Genomic DNA, 13,642 nt, shown 5'->3' on the forward strand with positions numbered 1-13,642 from the left:
AGCTCATCCCGGGCCTTGTCGGGCACGCGGTCTCGGGGCGTTGGGCCCACAACCATTTAATCCTGTTTATTTTATTTGTGCGCCACACAGCTCTCGCATCACTGCATTTCTGAGAGAGAGATGGACGAGGGGACGCTGTCCCCTTACAAATGTTAACTTTTCATAAATGGTTGTTTAGATGGTTTTAAAACCAAAGTAGTCCACTGAGAGAGAACTAGAGAGGGCACAGCAGCCCCCAGACCAGGATGGCGTTTCCCTCGCAGGTCAGCTCCCGCTCTCAGGAGCCTTCGGTGTCGGTGTTGTCGCTGCCGGTGGTGTTCTCCCAGTCCGCCTCGTGGTGTCCATCCTTCGGTACTCTTCGCATTGCTCTTTTTCTGAAAACGAGACTAGACGTTTCATTTTTAGAAGATGTTTTCTGCAAACAAGCAACATTTGAACGTTTTGGGGAGTTCGGTGGGGACGTTCAGTATGTATCAATCCACTCAGTGTTTAATTGAAATGACAGTCTGCTCACACCCCCAACAAAGCTGTGACTGGAAGCAAGCATAGGGTAAAAAGAATTGGTCTAAACTGAAGACATTCTTACATTTCTTGAAGCGTGGTGTATTGTTGATATTCAGCTGAAGAAGCCAAGAAATCCTACCCAAAGTCCTCTCTTTAATAAAAACAGTATTGTCAACAGTCAGAAGAATAGTTTACAGTACCATTAGGAGCACTACTATCTAATGCTAGAACTTAGGTCCCTGTTTTACATGGTTTTAATCAGTCTCATGCTCCATAAAGGCAGTGATCAGTGAAGACACCAGACATTTGGAGAACAGGCCTTCCAACAAGAGCATTTGAAGAAGACAGAGGGGTGAAATCTGTTCCCATTCAGAGTCATGGGAGCTTGGTCTTGAAAGTCAGCAGTATGTCAGATGGAGAGTAAATGTCAGACAGATTTCACTCGCACGGGAGAAATCTATCAAATTTATTAAACTTGCAGTTCTTTGGAGCACCCTCCACTCCCTGCTGTGGAACCATCTGTACGGTTCACAGCAAATGCAATCATTGCTGTCTTGGCTACCTCTGGTACTAAAACAGGAGTCTCAACCAGTTCAGCTAGGAGCATGAGCCTCTGAGTGAGCAGCTGCATGGTGCTTAGTTGCTGGCTGGGGTTAAACCATGACAGATCTGTAATGAATTTATGTCCATCATGAATCAAACTTGGGGATGGGGGATGGACAGAAAAGAGGAAATACATACAATAAGCTAATCATTTAAGTCACTCAGTTATGTCTAAATTAGTCCTGCTTACTAAAGTCCAGACCTTCGGTAACGCTCAAAGCAGTCCTTCATCCTCCTCCGCTCCTTTTCTGCCAGTTCCTCATTGGCTAAGCCACACTCCTTGAACTGGAAAAAAATCCAAACAAATATGAACTGGATTCCTCAGAAGATCAGACCAATCTTAGCGCCAGGGAGTGCAAACCTACTCTGCAAAGGTGGCCAGTTTTGAGGCTGCTGTACTGCATCTGGCCGCTGCAGACCACCCAAATAAGCTTGGTCATTTCTCCTCTCTGACTTGTTTGTGCAATTAATCATTTTTACATTTAAATGAAGGAGAAAAAAAAATGGGAACCTCTGCCTTCAGATGACCAAGAACAGCTGTTCACTACCAAAACTCGCATCCAGGAAAGCAGTCCACTGCGTACAGCTAGCTTCCTGCATCTGCTTGGGCCTGCAGAATGAAGTACAGCATGTTCATTTCTGGGCTGTCCACTATTGTGTGTGCAGGGTGGTAATACATCTGTTTCACATAGTTTTACCATCTTTATTCTCTCCCATTTGTAAATTTGGGATTCTCTTTCTTGTACAAACAGTAATACTGCAGACAATTAAACTGCAAAACATCCATACCCAGTGATGAAGGCCAGAAAGTAATTAGAAGAAGCTTCTAGGCACAGAGAAATAACCACCATAAGTGTTCTGCTGTTTAGAGCTCACCCTTTTTGGAGGGTGAATTTTGCACAAAGTGCTCAGCTTTTCGAAAAGCAGCAGCTGCTCACACCTGGTAAATCCATCATTAACAAGAACATTAAAGGTCACAAACCCCAGTCATAGTAAAGAAAAGCCCACAAAGATTCTCTTACACTGGGTGAGTTTGGAGGCAGACTGCTCTCTCGAGTGCTGAATTGCTGGTTTTGTCCTTCAGGGCAATCTTCTAAGAGAAGGAAAAATTACAGCTTTAGTCACAGTTGCCATTGCGAAGTAACTTCTCCCTCTGCCAGTTCATCCAACAGCAATAGTGCAATGTAACAGCTGCCCAGCGGTACCCAGAGTCAACAGCAGAACTGAAACCAAGCCTCAAAATGTTCAGGATTCAGTCCTGTGATCAATGCGCAAGTCACTTCTCATTTACTTGAACCCTGAACCTTGCTTAGGATGATGGATTTCCCCATCAGGCTCAGAAAGAGACATCAGCTTTCTAGTTTCTGCTTATGCAGGAGCAAACCAAACCTTTGCAAAAAAGCATCTCTGCTTAGCATCGTTAAAAAAAAATAATCATGTTGGAGGTCACCACAAGAAATCACGTTAATCTTTATTTTAACCATAATTTGTCCCTGTTCCCGAACAACTAAGTTGTGTGTATCAAGCACTTCACATCAGACTGCATTTTAGTGAAACTCCTTATGTAACGATCAGGTATTGTGATACGTGTTTTTGAACTGAGTGAGGTAGAATAATAAAAGGCTTTTTGGATCAGTGTTGTTTAGGTTTTGTGAAAAATCTCCCATCTCAATGAATGAAAAGATCGTTTAGATCTTCCAGGAGATCAGAACAGAAAAATTCTTCTACTATGCTAGTTTCCTTCCTTTCTCAACATGTTTTGAAAGAGAATTTCAAGTTCTTTGAGGAGCCTATTAATTCCTTTCCATACTGCTGAATCATTTCCACTGGGGATGCCACAGAAAAAAAGAACCAGTGACAACATTAACTACATGGTTCTGCTTTTGTGAAAATAGCCTGCAACATAAAAGGGAAGAGGGGAGGGAAAAATCCCTGGAGAAAGCCACATTGTCCAGCTGAAGTGGAAGGATGTTTGTTCTGTTCTCAGCTCTGCCACAAATGCAAGAGGACTGGGGGGCAAAAAGGCACCCAGGAGCTATTTCTCAAAGGCACCAGGTGATTTTTTCTGGACAAATTCAGTAGACAGATTACCCCCCAAAAAAAGACTCAAGCTCCTAGGATGGTCTAATGACACCACTTTTCCCAGGTCATTCAGCTATATGAAAGACCCTTTCAGAGACCATGTAGTAAAAAGACAGCCTGTGGATCTTCTTCTTTCAAAAAATCTTAACAAACATTCACTGTTCCCAGCATCTGGGGACATGTTGACCTTTTTATAGGTGAGAAAGATGGTGGTATGGCAGAATGCCTTGATTTATGGGTACCTATTCTGAGTCATCTCAAGGAGGTCTTAGAGTGCCAAGCACACCCCACTGAGAAGCATCTCACAAACCGAGTCGCCAGTCAGACTACCTGTTCTTCACTAAAAATAAAACCCAGGAGTATTTTTTCCTGTCCCTTTGAAACACTGGACCATCCTCTCAAGAATTCTACTCTACGTTCTCCCAAGAAAAGCCTTACTTTTAGTCGGTTGTGTATCTTCATCTAGATGACCGTGAAGAGTAAGCTATGGGACAGAAACAAAGCAAGAACATGAGAACTGCCCCTTATTCTGTCTCACACAGTAGTTAGGAACAGATGGAGGAATAAAAGAAACAGGACATGCGTAGAACTGACCTTTCCTTAGCGCATTTAGCTCAGCAGGCTGAGCCAGGAGTTACAGATCTACTCATGGATTTATCCTCCATGAGTAGATCCAGTTCGTTTGGCCTCATTTATACTTCTAGCCTCCAGACAGTGTGACAATCTCTTTCACGCTGAAGTTATGAACTAAGTGAAAACTCTTTACCACAGATGTCCCCAGGGTAAGACTTATTTTTGACTGTTCTCCCACAAGAGAGACAATTAGAAGCAAAGTAATTTGATTCCCCTGATTTGCTTAGACTCAACAAATCTTACTGACTAAATGCCATAACTGTGTCCTACACTTAGAAATCTCAGGACACAGGGAGATTCTGTCACTGGTCTGTTTTACTGCCTCTCTACTTTTTGATAGCACTGAAATGAGCCTGAGCCATGGATTGAAAACTGCTGTTACTGAGGGAACTGGGCACAAGTGAGGAATTTGAAACCATTCCAGAAGAAAGTAAAAGGTAAACAAGGCACCCTACTCACTTCCTGGGAATCTCTGGAGGAGGTATCATCCAGGTCAGAGGTCTGAAATAAAACCAGTATAAATTAATCATTCCTCATAAGCAAGGAAGTGGTAGTAAGGGAATATACAGGAGACTGAAAGCTCCAGAAAACAGAGAAGTGTGGACTTCCTCCCTCCTACACTCCTGTCTGACCACTTGGAGAAAGTACACAAGATGCCACATTAATTAAAATCCCTTGTATATCTATTTTAATTCCAGAAACTTTAGCACCCTTACACCTGCTCCCATTCCATCGAAATGGCTCATAGACAGCCTCTAAATAGAGTTCACTCTTTGGTGGTTGAGGATCCCCTCACGTCTTTGGACATGCTCCAAACACAAACACAGAAGGCCTCAGCTTGCATCAATCCAGCTTATCCATGCCTGGAACCAGGGTGAGGTAATAGGAACCATCATGTCTTTCATTTTTCTAAACTTGGCATTTGCGTGGAAACGGTTACCCACACAGCTGGCCACTGCCTGCTGAACTGAACTGGTTAGGTGCAAAGGCCTCGGAACAGCCACACTCTGGCCCCATACTCAGCTTCCCAACCCATCATACAGATGACAACCCCGCAGACATACCGGTGTGGGTAGCTCCAGTTGCAAACTTTTCAGCTTGGCTTCAGTAGCCAGTAACTGACTCTCCTTTTGGAAGAGCTGCAGTTGCATTTCATCACATCGCTCCCCCAGCTCCCGAATCTGCTTGCGGTAACCGTCCCTCTCAACCAGGTTCTTGGAGTACTGCATATAGAACTGTTCTCGGGTCAGGAGTGCCTGGCGTAAGGGAGAACACGTTGTGGCATGTCACACAATAGTACATTCAGGGTTACAGTATCTGCCCACTTCAAGCAGCGAAGCAGGGATTAGCAGCAGCTCCAAGAGGAATGTTTTATCACCTGGTCTCTTTCGGAAGCCACTTCCTCCATCTGCTGCAAGACAGCTTCAATCCGTTTTTTATACATCTGTGAGTCCTTCCTCAGAGACGTGCACTGTAGTTCAAGCATCTCTTTTTCCTCTGCATACTGTTGAGACAAGGTCAAAGGCACCCTGCTTGTGGGCAGAGCCTGAGCTAGACTGACCACTTCTGCTCTGTGCCACAGATTGCTATGGCCAGACCTCCATGCAATGTCAAAGTTCAGCCAGACTGTCCAGTTGGAGCAAGGCCAACCAGCAGGTTGGTCAACATGACTAGGAGGACTGCTAACATGATAGATTTATGTGTACCTGAGCTGTCAATCATGATAAAAACTCCCATTACCCTCCAGGCTGAGGAAGGAACTGTTAATTAACACAGGCATTAACAGGTAACAGTTAATGCCACAGACACAGAACACTAAAATATTAGTGTGCCTTTTTTCAACAAACTATAACACAGACACTAGAGTAGGAGCAGCAAGGATGGCTGCTGAGCAGCTCCTCTGCTCCATAGGCAAGACATTACAGGTGCTTCATCTGCCTATCTTACCCACTGACCCTCAGCAGGAATTTGCAATGCATCACATACTTTGTCTTGGAGCACCTCAGCTCGCCGCAGCTCCTTGCGAAGGCTGTAAATGGTGTTCATCAGCTCCTGGCGTTCTTCTAGTATCTGGCTACAGTCATTCTCCAGAGTCTCACTGGACAGGCTCTTCTCCAAATTCTGTTCCCTGGCAACCTGCTGGACAAAAAAAAAGTGAGATACAGCAACCATCTAACTCCATATTAACTCTTTCCCCACAGTCTTAAGTGCTCTATTTGACTTGGGAGAACAAGGCCACAGCTGACCCACACAATCTTCAATTCAGCCCCACCACTGCCCTGGCCGCTACAAATAATCACTTCTCAGGAGTCCATATTCAACCACCCCCCACCAACCTGGAGAGTGTTCTCCAGCTCCTGATTCTTGGCCAAGAGCAACTCCTTCTCCTGCTGGATCTCCCACATCACCTCATGGCTTGGGCGCTGCTCTATGGCGTGCTTCAGTTTCATGGTGTGCTTACGCTCCAGTTTGCAGTCATCCTCAGCCTTCATGAGGCTGTGCTTCAAGTGATCGATCTGCGAGAAGGTTCAGAGCTCATCAGTAACAAAGAGAAAACTCTGGCCTGCAAAAGCAGTTCTCACTCCATTCCCCAGACAAACATGGGGCAAGTTTCTCCCCAGCTTTGTTTTCCTCAGGATGCTCGGTGCTCTGGGGACCAGAGTCCTGCAATTGTGCTAAATGGATAAACCATGTTGCTCTTGTGAGAGGGCCCAGTCTTGAATGAGGGCAAGACTGCTAATTCTTCGCAGCATAACTTGTGATACATGGTCCAACTGGTCTGAACGAGGGATCACGAAGACATGCCACTTGCTAGAGAAGATGCACAGAATCTCATGCTGGACTGGTCCAGACCATCCTGGGCAAAGACAAGTCTGGTGCACAGCACAGCCTTCCAGGGATCAGGTAAGAAGGAGGAAGCTTTAGAAAAGGTTGACTGACCTCTAGGATCAGGTCCCGGTTCTTCATGAGGGCAGCGCTCTTCTCCTCGCTCTGTTTGGCGTAGCTCATTGCCAGGTTGTAGTTCTCGTCCTTGCACTTCCGCAGCTCCTTGCTTAGGCTGTCCCTCTCCTCCTTCATCTTCTGCGCCCGCTCTTGGTGCTTGCGGAGCAGGCTGTCCCTTACCCACATCTCTCTGATCGTGTCCTCTTTGGTGTGCAGCCACATGGTGAGCTCCTGGGCCTTCCGGCGCTCCTCCTGCACAGTGCTCTGCAGCTTCATGATCTCGTTCATCAGGAGCTGGCTCAGGCCGGATTCCCCAGCGGTGTCTGTTTGGTGGGCAGGTATCAGCCACCGCTGTCCTGTCTGCTCCCCGGACACACATACAGCACAGGTTCCCACCCACTTACTACTGTAGCTTGGGATCATCACATGCCACGCACAAGCATGTGATGCAAACCCTAAAGACATGTGGAATCAAATTATCTGTTTCCACCCTGCTCTGTGCGTTTCTACACCACAGTGTCAGTGACAGAAGAGGCAGAAGGAAGAATTGATCCTTCTGCTTCCTCCTCCACCCTCCCAGGTCCAGCCTGTGATGCCAGACAGCAGGGCCATTCTTGCCAGAACCCTTCTGAAGCACTAAGGGAACAAGCCAAGGAATGCTCCTAACTCTGCTCACTGAAGCTGGGGAGAGGCAAAAGCTGAGGTGAATCCCCCCTTAATTTGCACAGCAACACCAAATGTATAGCTGTTTTTTCAGAACACAAACATTACCTATAATCATAGAGAAAACCCTGCTGGGCTCCTTGCCAGTTATTTTCTTATACAGTTGTGGATAATAAAGCTCAAGACTCTCTAGAAATGCCTCAAAGCCCTTGTGTCCTGTTCGTTGAAGAATGTCCAGAAGAACACCTGAAATAATGGCAACAGGATATTCTATTCATTTATTTATCTCTTTACCTATTTCTAACATAACAAAACATTGCTCCACTTTCTCCACATGCAGATTAAGGTCCCTGGGACCAAATCCCCCAGCCAATCTTAAGCCAATTGCCCAGTAACTATACAAAAGTATTTTAACAGTGAAGGAACAGTTAAAACTTAACCCTTGTACTGAGCTCCTACTACAGCGGGTGCAAAAAGCAGATCTCAGAAGAACACTTTGTTATCCTGCTGATACTTACAGAAAACACAAGTTAAAACAAAGCACCACGACAGTTTCTGCAGCTCAAGGCTCCACTTCCAAATACCAGAGGCAAATATAGGAAAAAAGGATCGCTAGTGTAAGAACACTGCGTATAACTAGAGAGGTAGCAGGGACAAGCCTATGGGAGCCTGGACTAAAAAGACTTTGAGCTCAGTTCCCTACTTTGTTTAGAAATACTCTGTACCAAATCAAGCCCAGGGGGCTTCTTTTCTGTGTTCTGCAGTTTCCCAATCTGGAAAATAGGGAAAATAATTTTTTTTCAACGACCCTCAGTAATTTATCAATAAGAGTTAATCCAATCCAAAAGATGTACTAATAGCATAATGAATTCTGTCATTCTCTCTGGTTGGAACAAGACCATGACTGTATAGAACAGTCACGAAGAATTTACTTAATGTGCTGCCAACGTTCCCTCACACACCAGAAGACAGGAATGAGGGACAATACATACTGAATTAATCTTGGAAATCTCCTCCTGCAAAATTGTTACACAAGAACAGCCTTGTGGGTTAAACCCAAGCGACTCCCTCCCTAATGCTGATCTAGAGATCCAGAACACCAAAAGGCTGCACACCTTCTGTGCTCCCATTCCCATTACACAGCTCGGGAATGCATTGATAGAACCATCTCCATTCCTCCTCTCCACACATGTGCTGGGGAAAGGGAGGGGAAAGGGGCCGCACAGCAGTGCCTACAACTTTCATGTCTAAACACAAGCAGATGGTAACCCAGAAGCAATGCATTCCTTCAGGCTCAGTCCATTAGCACTCTGTTCCAATCTGCTCCCAAGAGCCGACAAAGCACGGGAGCATCTACGGAGCCGAAGGCTGCACTTCACCCACCTGCCTTCCGTTTGCGCATGACCAGGCTGGGGTCATTAAGAACTTGTTCCTCGTCATCATGGCTGATCACTTTGCACTGGCGAAGATAGGGTGTTATACGGGAAGGATCTATCACAGAGATCAGCTTCACCCGGAAGTTCTCCAGGTTATTCCAACATGTCTCATCATTATCTTCTTCCAACATGTTGGTGAGTGAGAAGTATTAGTGAGCAGTGTTGTCCTGTCTTGAAAAAACAAAACCAGAAAACAAACAAGCAGACTCTAAGCCTCCTAGAGTAGTGGCGGTGGGTGATGAAACCGAGTATGTTAACAGACTGAGAATGGAAAAGTGTCTTTTAGATACAGGAACACATCTCCCATGAGGTCTTTAACTCAGAACTTGCAAATCACCTGCTGAACATGGTGATACCCTACAGTCATACCTGAAAGAACAGTGTGGTACCAGACTGGAGATACCAGCAGCTGCAAGGCTAGCGCTAATGCTGCTGACACATACGTGAAGGAGAGCTAGTGTGAAATTCTGAGAAAATAGAAGTCACCAAATATTGATGATCTCCCTCCAACCAGCTGAACATCTCCCAGCAAGAGGAAAGTGAAACTATTTAGCAACAGGTCCATTGGCAATAAGCAAGTCATTGAGAGCCTCATGAATAGAGGAAAATCCAGTTAACTAGATTCCCAACAGCATACCCCTAGAAAGTGCTGTCACATCTCACTGACTTCACCATGGGTTCTCCAGATGCTCAGCTATGCTTACAATTAAATCTTTAATCCCCATAAACAATACAAAAAGGGTGGAAAACAACACAGGATAAGCTGATGGCAAACCACAACTTTCCAATTTGAAACTAAGCATCCTCTGCAGTGAAAACATCTTTAAAGCTCTCCTAATTAGCTCTTGCCTCTGCTTCACAAACAGTTCACACTCTTCCTTCTCCATCTCCCAGCATTCGAGATCCCTGTATTCTGTCTGACCACACAGTCACTAAATCTAACATCCAAAAAGGCTCTGTGAAAACCCCCAGTGGCAATAGCCTTAACTGTGTTCAGCTGTAATCATACAAAAGCTGTTTTTCTGCATGGTGTGCTTTATCCCTGTGCAAGGGGAACACACAGCTGTATACAATTTTCACTGTAAACACAGAGGTGCAGATCACCTACCAGGAAACCATGAGGTCAGCTGCCTCTCACATCCACCTCACAGATTCCACCTGTGCAGCTTCAGCAATTTATGCTCACAAACACCACCTGTGTAACTAACACACAGACACATGGAGAGGCCATGGAAGCCTTCCCAGTGATGAAGAGTGCTTCTGTGTGTTTGTTTGTTGGGAGCTTGTTGCAGTGCTCCCCTTCAGCAGCTGTACTCCGAGGTTCCTAGTTACCTGCCTCCTGACAAGAGCCTGCTATTAACCACAGGGTCAGAAAAACTACTTCTCAGCCTGGAAGCGCGCATGTAAACAGATGCAGAAAATCCAACACTTCTATACCCAGGTTTCTTTGCCTTTCAAATAAGAAACTGGCATTATTTTTATTTCTTTGCCCCTTTGTGGTCAGACTGTTCCATAATAAGTACCTTCTGAAATGCCAGTCATTAATTACTATGCTTATATCACATGTATGAGTTGACTGCAGTAGCCATTGTCATTTCCAGTGGCTCAGGAAGGCTGCCAGAAACCTTAGTATTCACATTTTTAGTCATGTTTTTTGGGGGCAGGGAGGGTGGGAACAGAGTTCTAACCATCAGCAGCTATACATGGGCTGGGATTTCACACACATCTTACTGCATCTCTCTCCAAGGTCATCTCAAACCTTCATTGTTTTTGTGCTCCAGCACAGAGGAAGACTCCAAACACCTTCAGCACATAATTGTTACACATTACATTGTCAGTTAACTTTAATGAGCTGGACTGACATAGAACTAGTCATTACTTAGCACAGAGAAAATACTCTGCTCTGCCTGACATCAAACCAGCCCCAGCAGATTACAAGAAATGCATTCCCCTGTTGATAAACACCACCTCCTTACCTCAGAGCTGCAAAATAAAAAAAAATTTTCCTTTTTAATATAAACCATTCTGCATTACATGGACCAACCTGAGCCTGTGCAGTCAAAAGCCTCCTTGTTTCCTCTCCTGGTCTAGCAGCACTCATCTGTGTCCTGTCTCTGAGAGAACTTGTCTTGGATGCAGCCTCCCTTTATAATCTGGCTAGAAGAAAGATCATTCCAGGAGCAAAACTGCTTTGAGAAAAGAGAAAAGGGGAAACTACTCAGCTATACCCTGAGACAGGAAAGGGAAGAAGGAAAAAAAAAAAAAAAAAGGCCAGAAAAAAAAAGGGGAAGCCAGAATGGGTGATGGGGGAGGAGAAAAACACTAGCTGCATTGCAAGTCAGCAGCATTACACATGCAGTGCTTTTACTCATTCTGGCTTTGTTCTCCAATCTGCACTACTGAAGCACCAGATAGGGTCCAGAAAGTTTCTTCAGTGGTCAGAAAGACTAAAAAGAGCAAAGGTCACAGGCACAGGTCTGTCCAGCTGATTTCAGGGGACAAAACAAGCCACAGAGTTAGAAGAAAGAGGCTCTTCAAATGGCCTTTCAGCTGTTAACATCTTTATACAGGAAAGCAGGTGGCAGCAAGAACTCTCTCTTGGTTTAGAGTTCAGCTGCAAAGGATGATTTCTATAATGATGCCTCTAATTTTGGATGTCCTTAAGCTTCAAGCATAATTATGACAACTCAGTATTTTGAGGGAAAGGGAGTCAAGTCTTGGCAAAGCAAAGAACATAACCCACGATTCCCAAATTACAGGCTGTGGCTCTAACAATAATGAAAGGAGCAGCACAGCAAGCAGCATTGTAATGATGTTAAGCATCAACATCATACCTTTGACTGCCTCCCCGCCTTCCCACAGTCCTCGAACTGTAGCTGCAACAAGAACTCACTAACAGTCTGTTTTAAAAAAGTCTTGAGAACATACACGCTCTGATACCATGGCAGCATGACACATTTTCCCATTAGCTTCCCACTCTACTCTTTGTTCTGCTTTCTAAGTTTCTGGAGAGTTTCTCCATGTTATCATTAGGAGTGGGGCAGAGATGCTCAGAGATTCTTTAAGCCTGTGCTTCTTGTTAGGCATTAAATTAGCTTTACACTAAAAAAAGATACAGTACCTCTATTAGCTATGCCCTTGCTGAAGGTAATCAGAACGTCTGCTAATTGACCTATCTAGCCTCAGGAGTTTTTGTTCTATAGTAACAGGTCAGTTTAACCCTGAAAAAGAACAAAGACAGCTTCTTATAGTTACACAAAGTTTTTCCACAAGCAGTAGGATTACAAAGGCATCTCTTGAGCAGCATTTGCAAAGGACAACAATCATCTGGAGCACAGATCACATTTACTACCAGTGCCTCACGGTAACAGGCCTGTGGTGACTAGCACACAGAACTGTATGGCAGAGCTTCTGCCATATCTGAATTTCTTGGAAAAATGTTATCTGTGCTGGCTTATGGAAAAGAGAGTACACTGCACAAGAGGAAAGCCATTTCAAAATAATTCCTTTTGCTCCGTAATGTCCTGACACCCAATTACAGCAACTTTGGTATCCACTGTCCCCAACACCAGCTCTGCCTAAAGGGTGCTTGTAGAGTTGCACCTCACAGCACTCTAAACTCACCACTACACTCTTGGGAAGATTAGCCAGTGCAGTGGAATGAAGCTTTCTGCAGCACTTTCCCACTAGATTTTATCAGCTTTGACTCAGCTAGCCTTGCACCTCTCTGTAAAACAGAAATTGCTGTTTTATGAATGAAGAAACAAGTTTTTGTAAAGTGATTTGCTAATGTCTGTATGGGGCAGGCTGTGGAAGAATCAAGAAAGAATCCAAGCCTAATTCAATCCTGCAGTTTTAGCCACATGCATATTCATCTTCCACATTCTCCCTGGTTTTCATGCAGCTTGCAAACTTCATTTTTCTCATTAGCAATCATACTCATACACACATTATTAAAAGCACTATTTACCAGAAAAAAAACCACACAGAATACATCAGTAATTTTTAAGTGAGAAAAATAAAACATCTGTATTTCAACAAATACTCAAGACTCATTTTGATACAAAATTAATCTGCTGCTTACTCAGCAGTAGTCAGTCAGTTAGCTATCAAGCAAAACCACTGTCACAGCACTAAAAAGAAAAAACACCCAATGAACAACATATTCTGAACATGGATAAACATTCACATAAATAGGGGCTACCACAAAAAGGAAATAAATAACCATCATTGCTGGTTTCCCCAGATCTCCAGCAATCTCCCCTGACCCCCAGCATCTATGGCAGGTGCTAGTCTGAAAGAGAACAGAATTGGTCTACGCCTGAAAGACTTCCCTCCAGCCATTTTGTTTCATTTTTTGCAACTTGTCTAAAGATGCAGACTTTATTAGGTGATGGGAAAACCAGTCCAGCCATTTTCCTCTCCCCCAGGTCCATCTAGTCAGTTTGTTGGAAATGTTAAAAGTGAATAGTGCAAAGAGTATCTCCTACTGCCATGCAGGAAGGCAGACCCACAGTCAAGTGACTCCTGTAACAAAGCACAAACAACTCCTATTAGTCACAGCATTTTTATAGAGAAGCTGCCCTTTTGGAGTTTCTAAAACCAATTTTAAAGAAGAAACCCGAACAGTCTTATCTGACAACTATGCGAATCAAACACCGTTCACGTTCATTTGGTCTATTGCACCAAAAGCCTCAAGAGATATTAAGCCATCACACACTTGTACCCTACAGAAGCTGTCCTGTTAATACATGTAGAGAAATGAAGCCGTATGGGGT

At 44.4% G+C, this 13,642-nt stretch overlaps 2 protein-coding genes across 10 annotated transcripts in view; both read right to left on the bottom strand.

The window, feature by feature from the left end:
- Positions 1-13,642, bottom strand: part of CARD9 (caspase recruitment domain family member 9) — a 14,462-nt gene continuing 820 nt past the window's right edge. Inside the window, exons 1-14 of one of the 6 annotated variants that reach the window (XM_052814393.1) lie at positions 11,986-12,778; positions 10,909-11,050; positions 8,812-9,035; positions 7,537-7,674; positions 6,763-7,088; positions 6,159-6,338; positions 5,809-5,961; positions 5,201-5,326; positions 4,887-5,078; positions 4,282-4,323; positions 3,628-3,673; positions 2,130-2,200; positions 1,310-1,392; positions 1-386 (exon numbers count right to left, since the gene is read on the bottom strand). In XM_052814393.1, coding sequence (XP_052670353.1) covers positions 278-386; positions 1,310-1,392; positions 2,130-2,200; positions 3,628-3,673; positions 4,282-4,323; positions 4,887-5,078; positions 5,201-5,326; positions 5,809-5,961; positions 6,159-6,338; positions 6,763-7,088; positions 7,537-7,674; positions 8,812-8,995 — 1,650 coding nt within the window. In that variant the 5' untranslated portion in view covers positions 8,996-9,035; positions 10,909-11,050; positions 11,986-12,778 and the 3' untranslated portion in view covers positions 1-277. Of the gene's footprint in view, positions 1,174-1,297; positions 1,393-2,129; positions 2,201-3,627; positions 3,674-4,281; positions 4,324-4,886; positions 5,079-5,200; positions 5,327-5,808; positions 5,962-6,158; positions 6,339-6,762; positions 7,089-7,536; positions 7,675-8,811; positions 9,036-10,908; positions 11,051-11,985; positions 12,779-13,642 lie in introns of those variants that run through there. The other 5 variants (XM_052814392.1, XM_052814394.1, XM_052814395.1 and 2 more) reach the window with 5 other exon arrangements.
- SNAPC4 (small nuclear RNA activating complex polypeptide 4) overlaps positions 12,864-13,642 on the bottom strand; it is a 19,754-nt gene continuing 18,975 nt past the window's right edge. For all 4 annotated transcript variants that reach the window (XM_052814385.1, XM_052814384.1, XM_052814386.1 and 1 more), the window contains one exon: positions 12,864-13,391. In XM_052814385.1, coding sequence (XP_052670345.1) covers positions 13,322-13,391 — 70 coding nt within the window. In that variant the 3' untranslated portion in view covers positions 12,864-13,321. The remainder of the gene's footprint in view (positions 13,392-13,642) is intronic.

Source organism: Harpia harpyja, chromosome 19 (assembly GCF_026419915.1).
Source record: "Harpia harpyja isolate bHarHar1 chromosome 19, bHarHar1 primary haplotype, whole genome shotgun sequence".
NCBI classification, from domain to species: Eukaryota; Metazoa; Chordata; class Aves; order Accipitriformes; family Accipitridae; genus Harpia; species Harpia harpyja.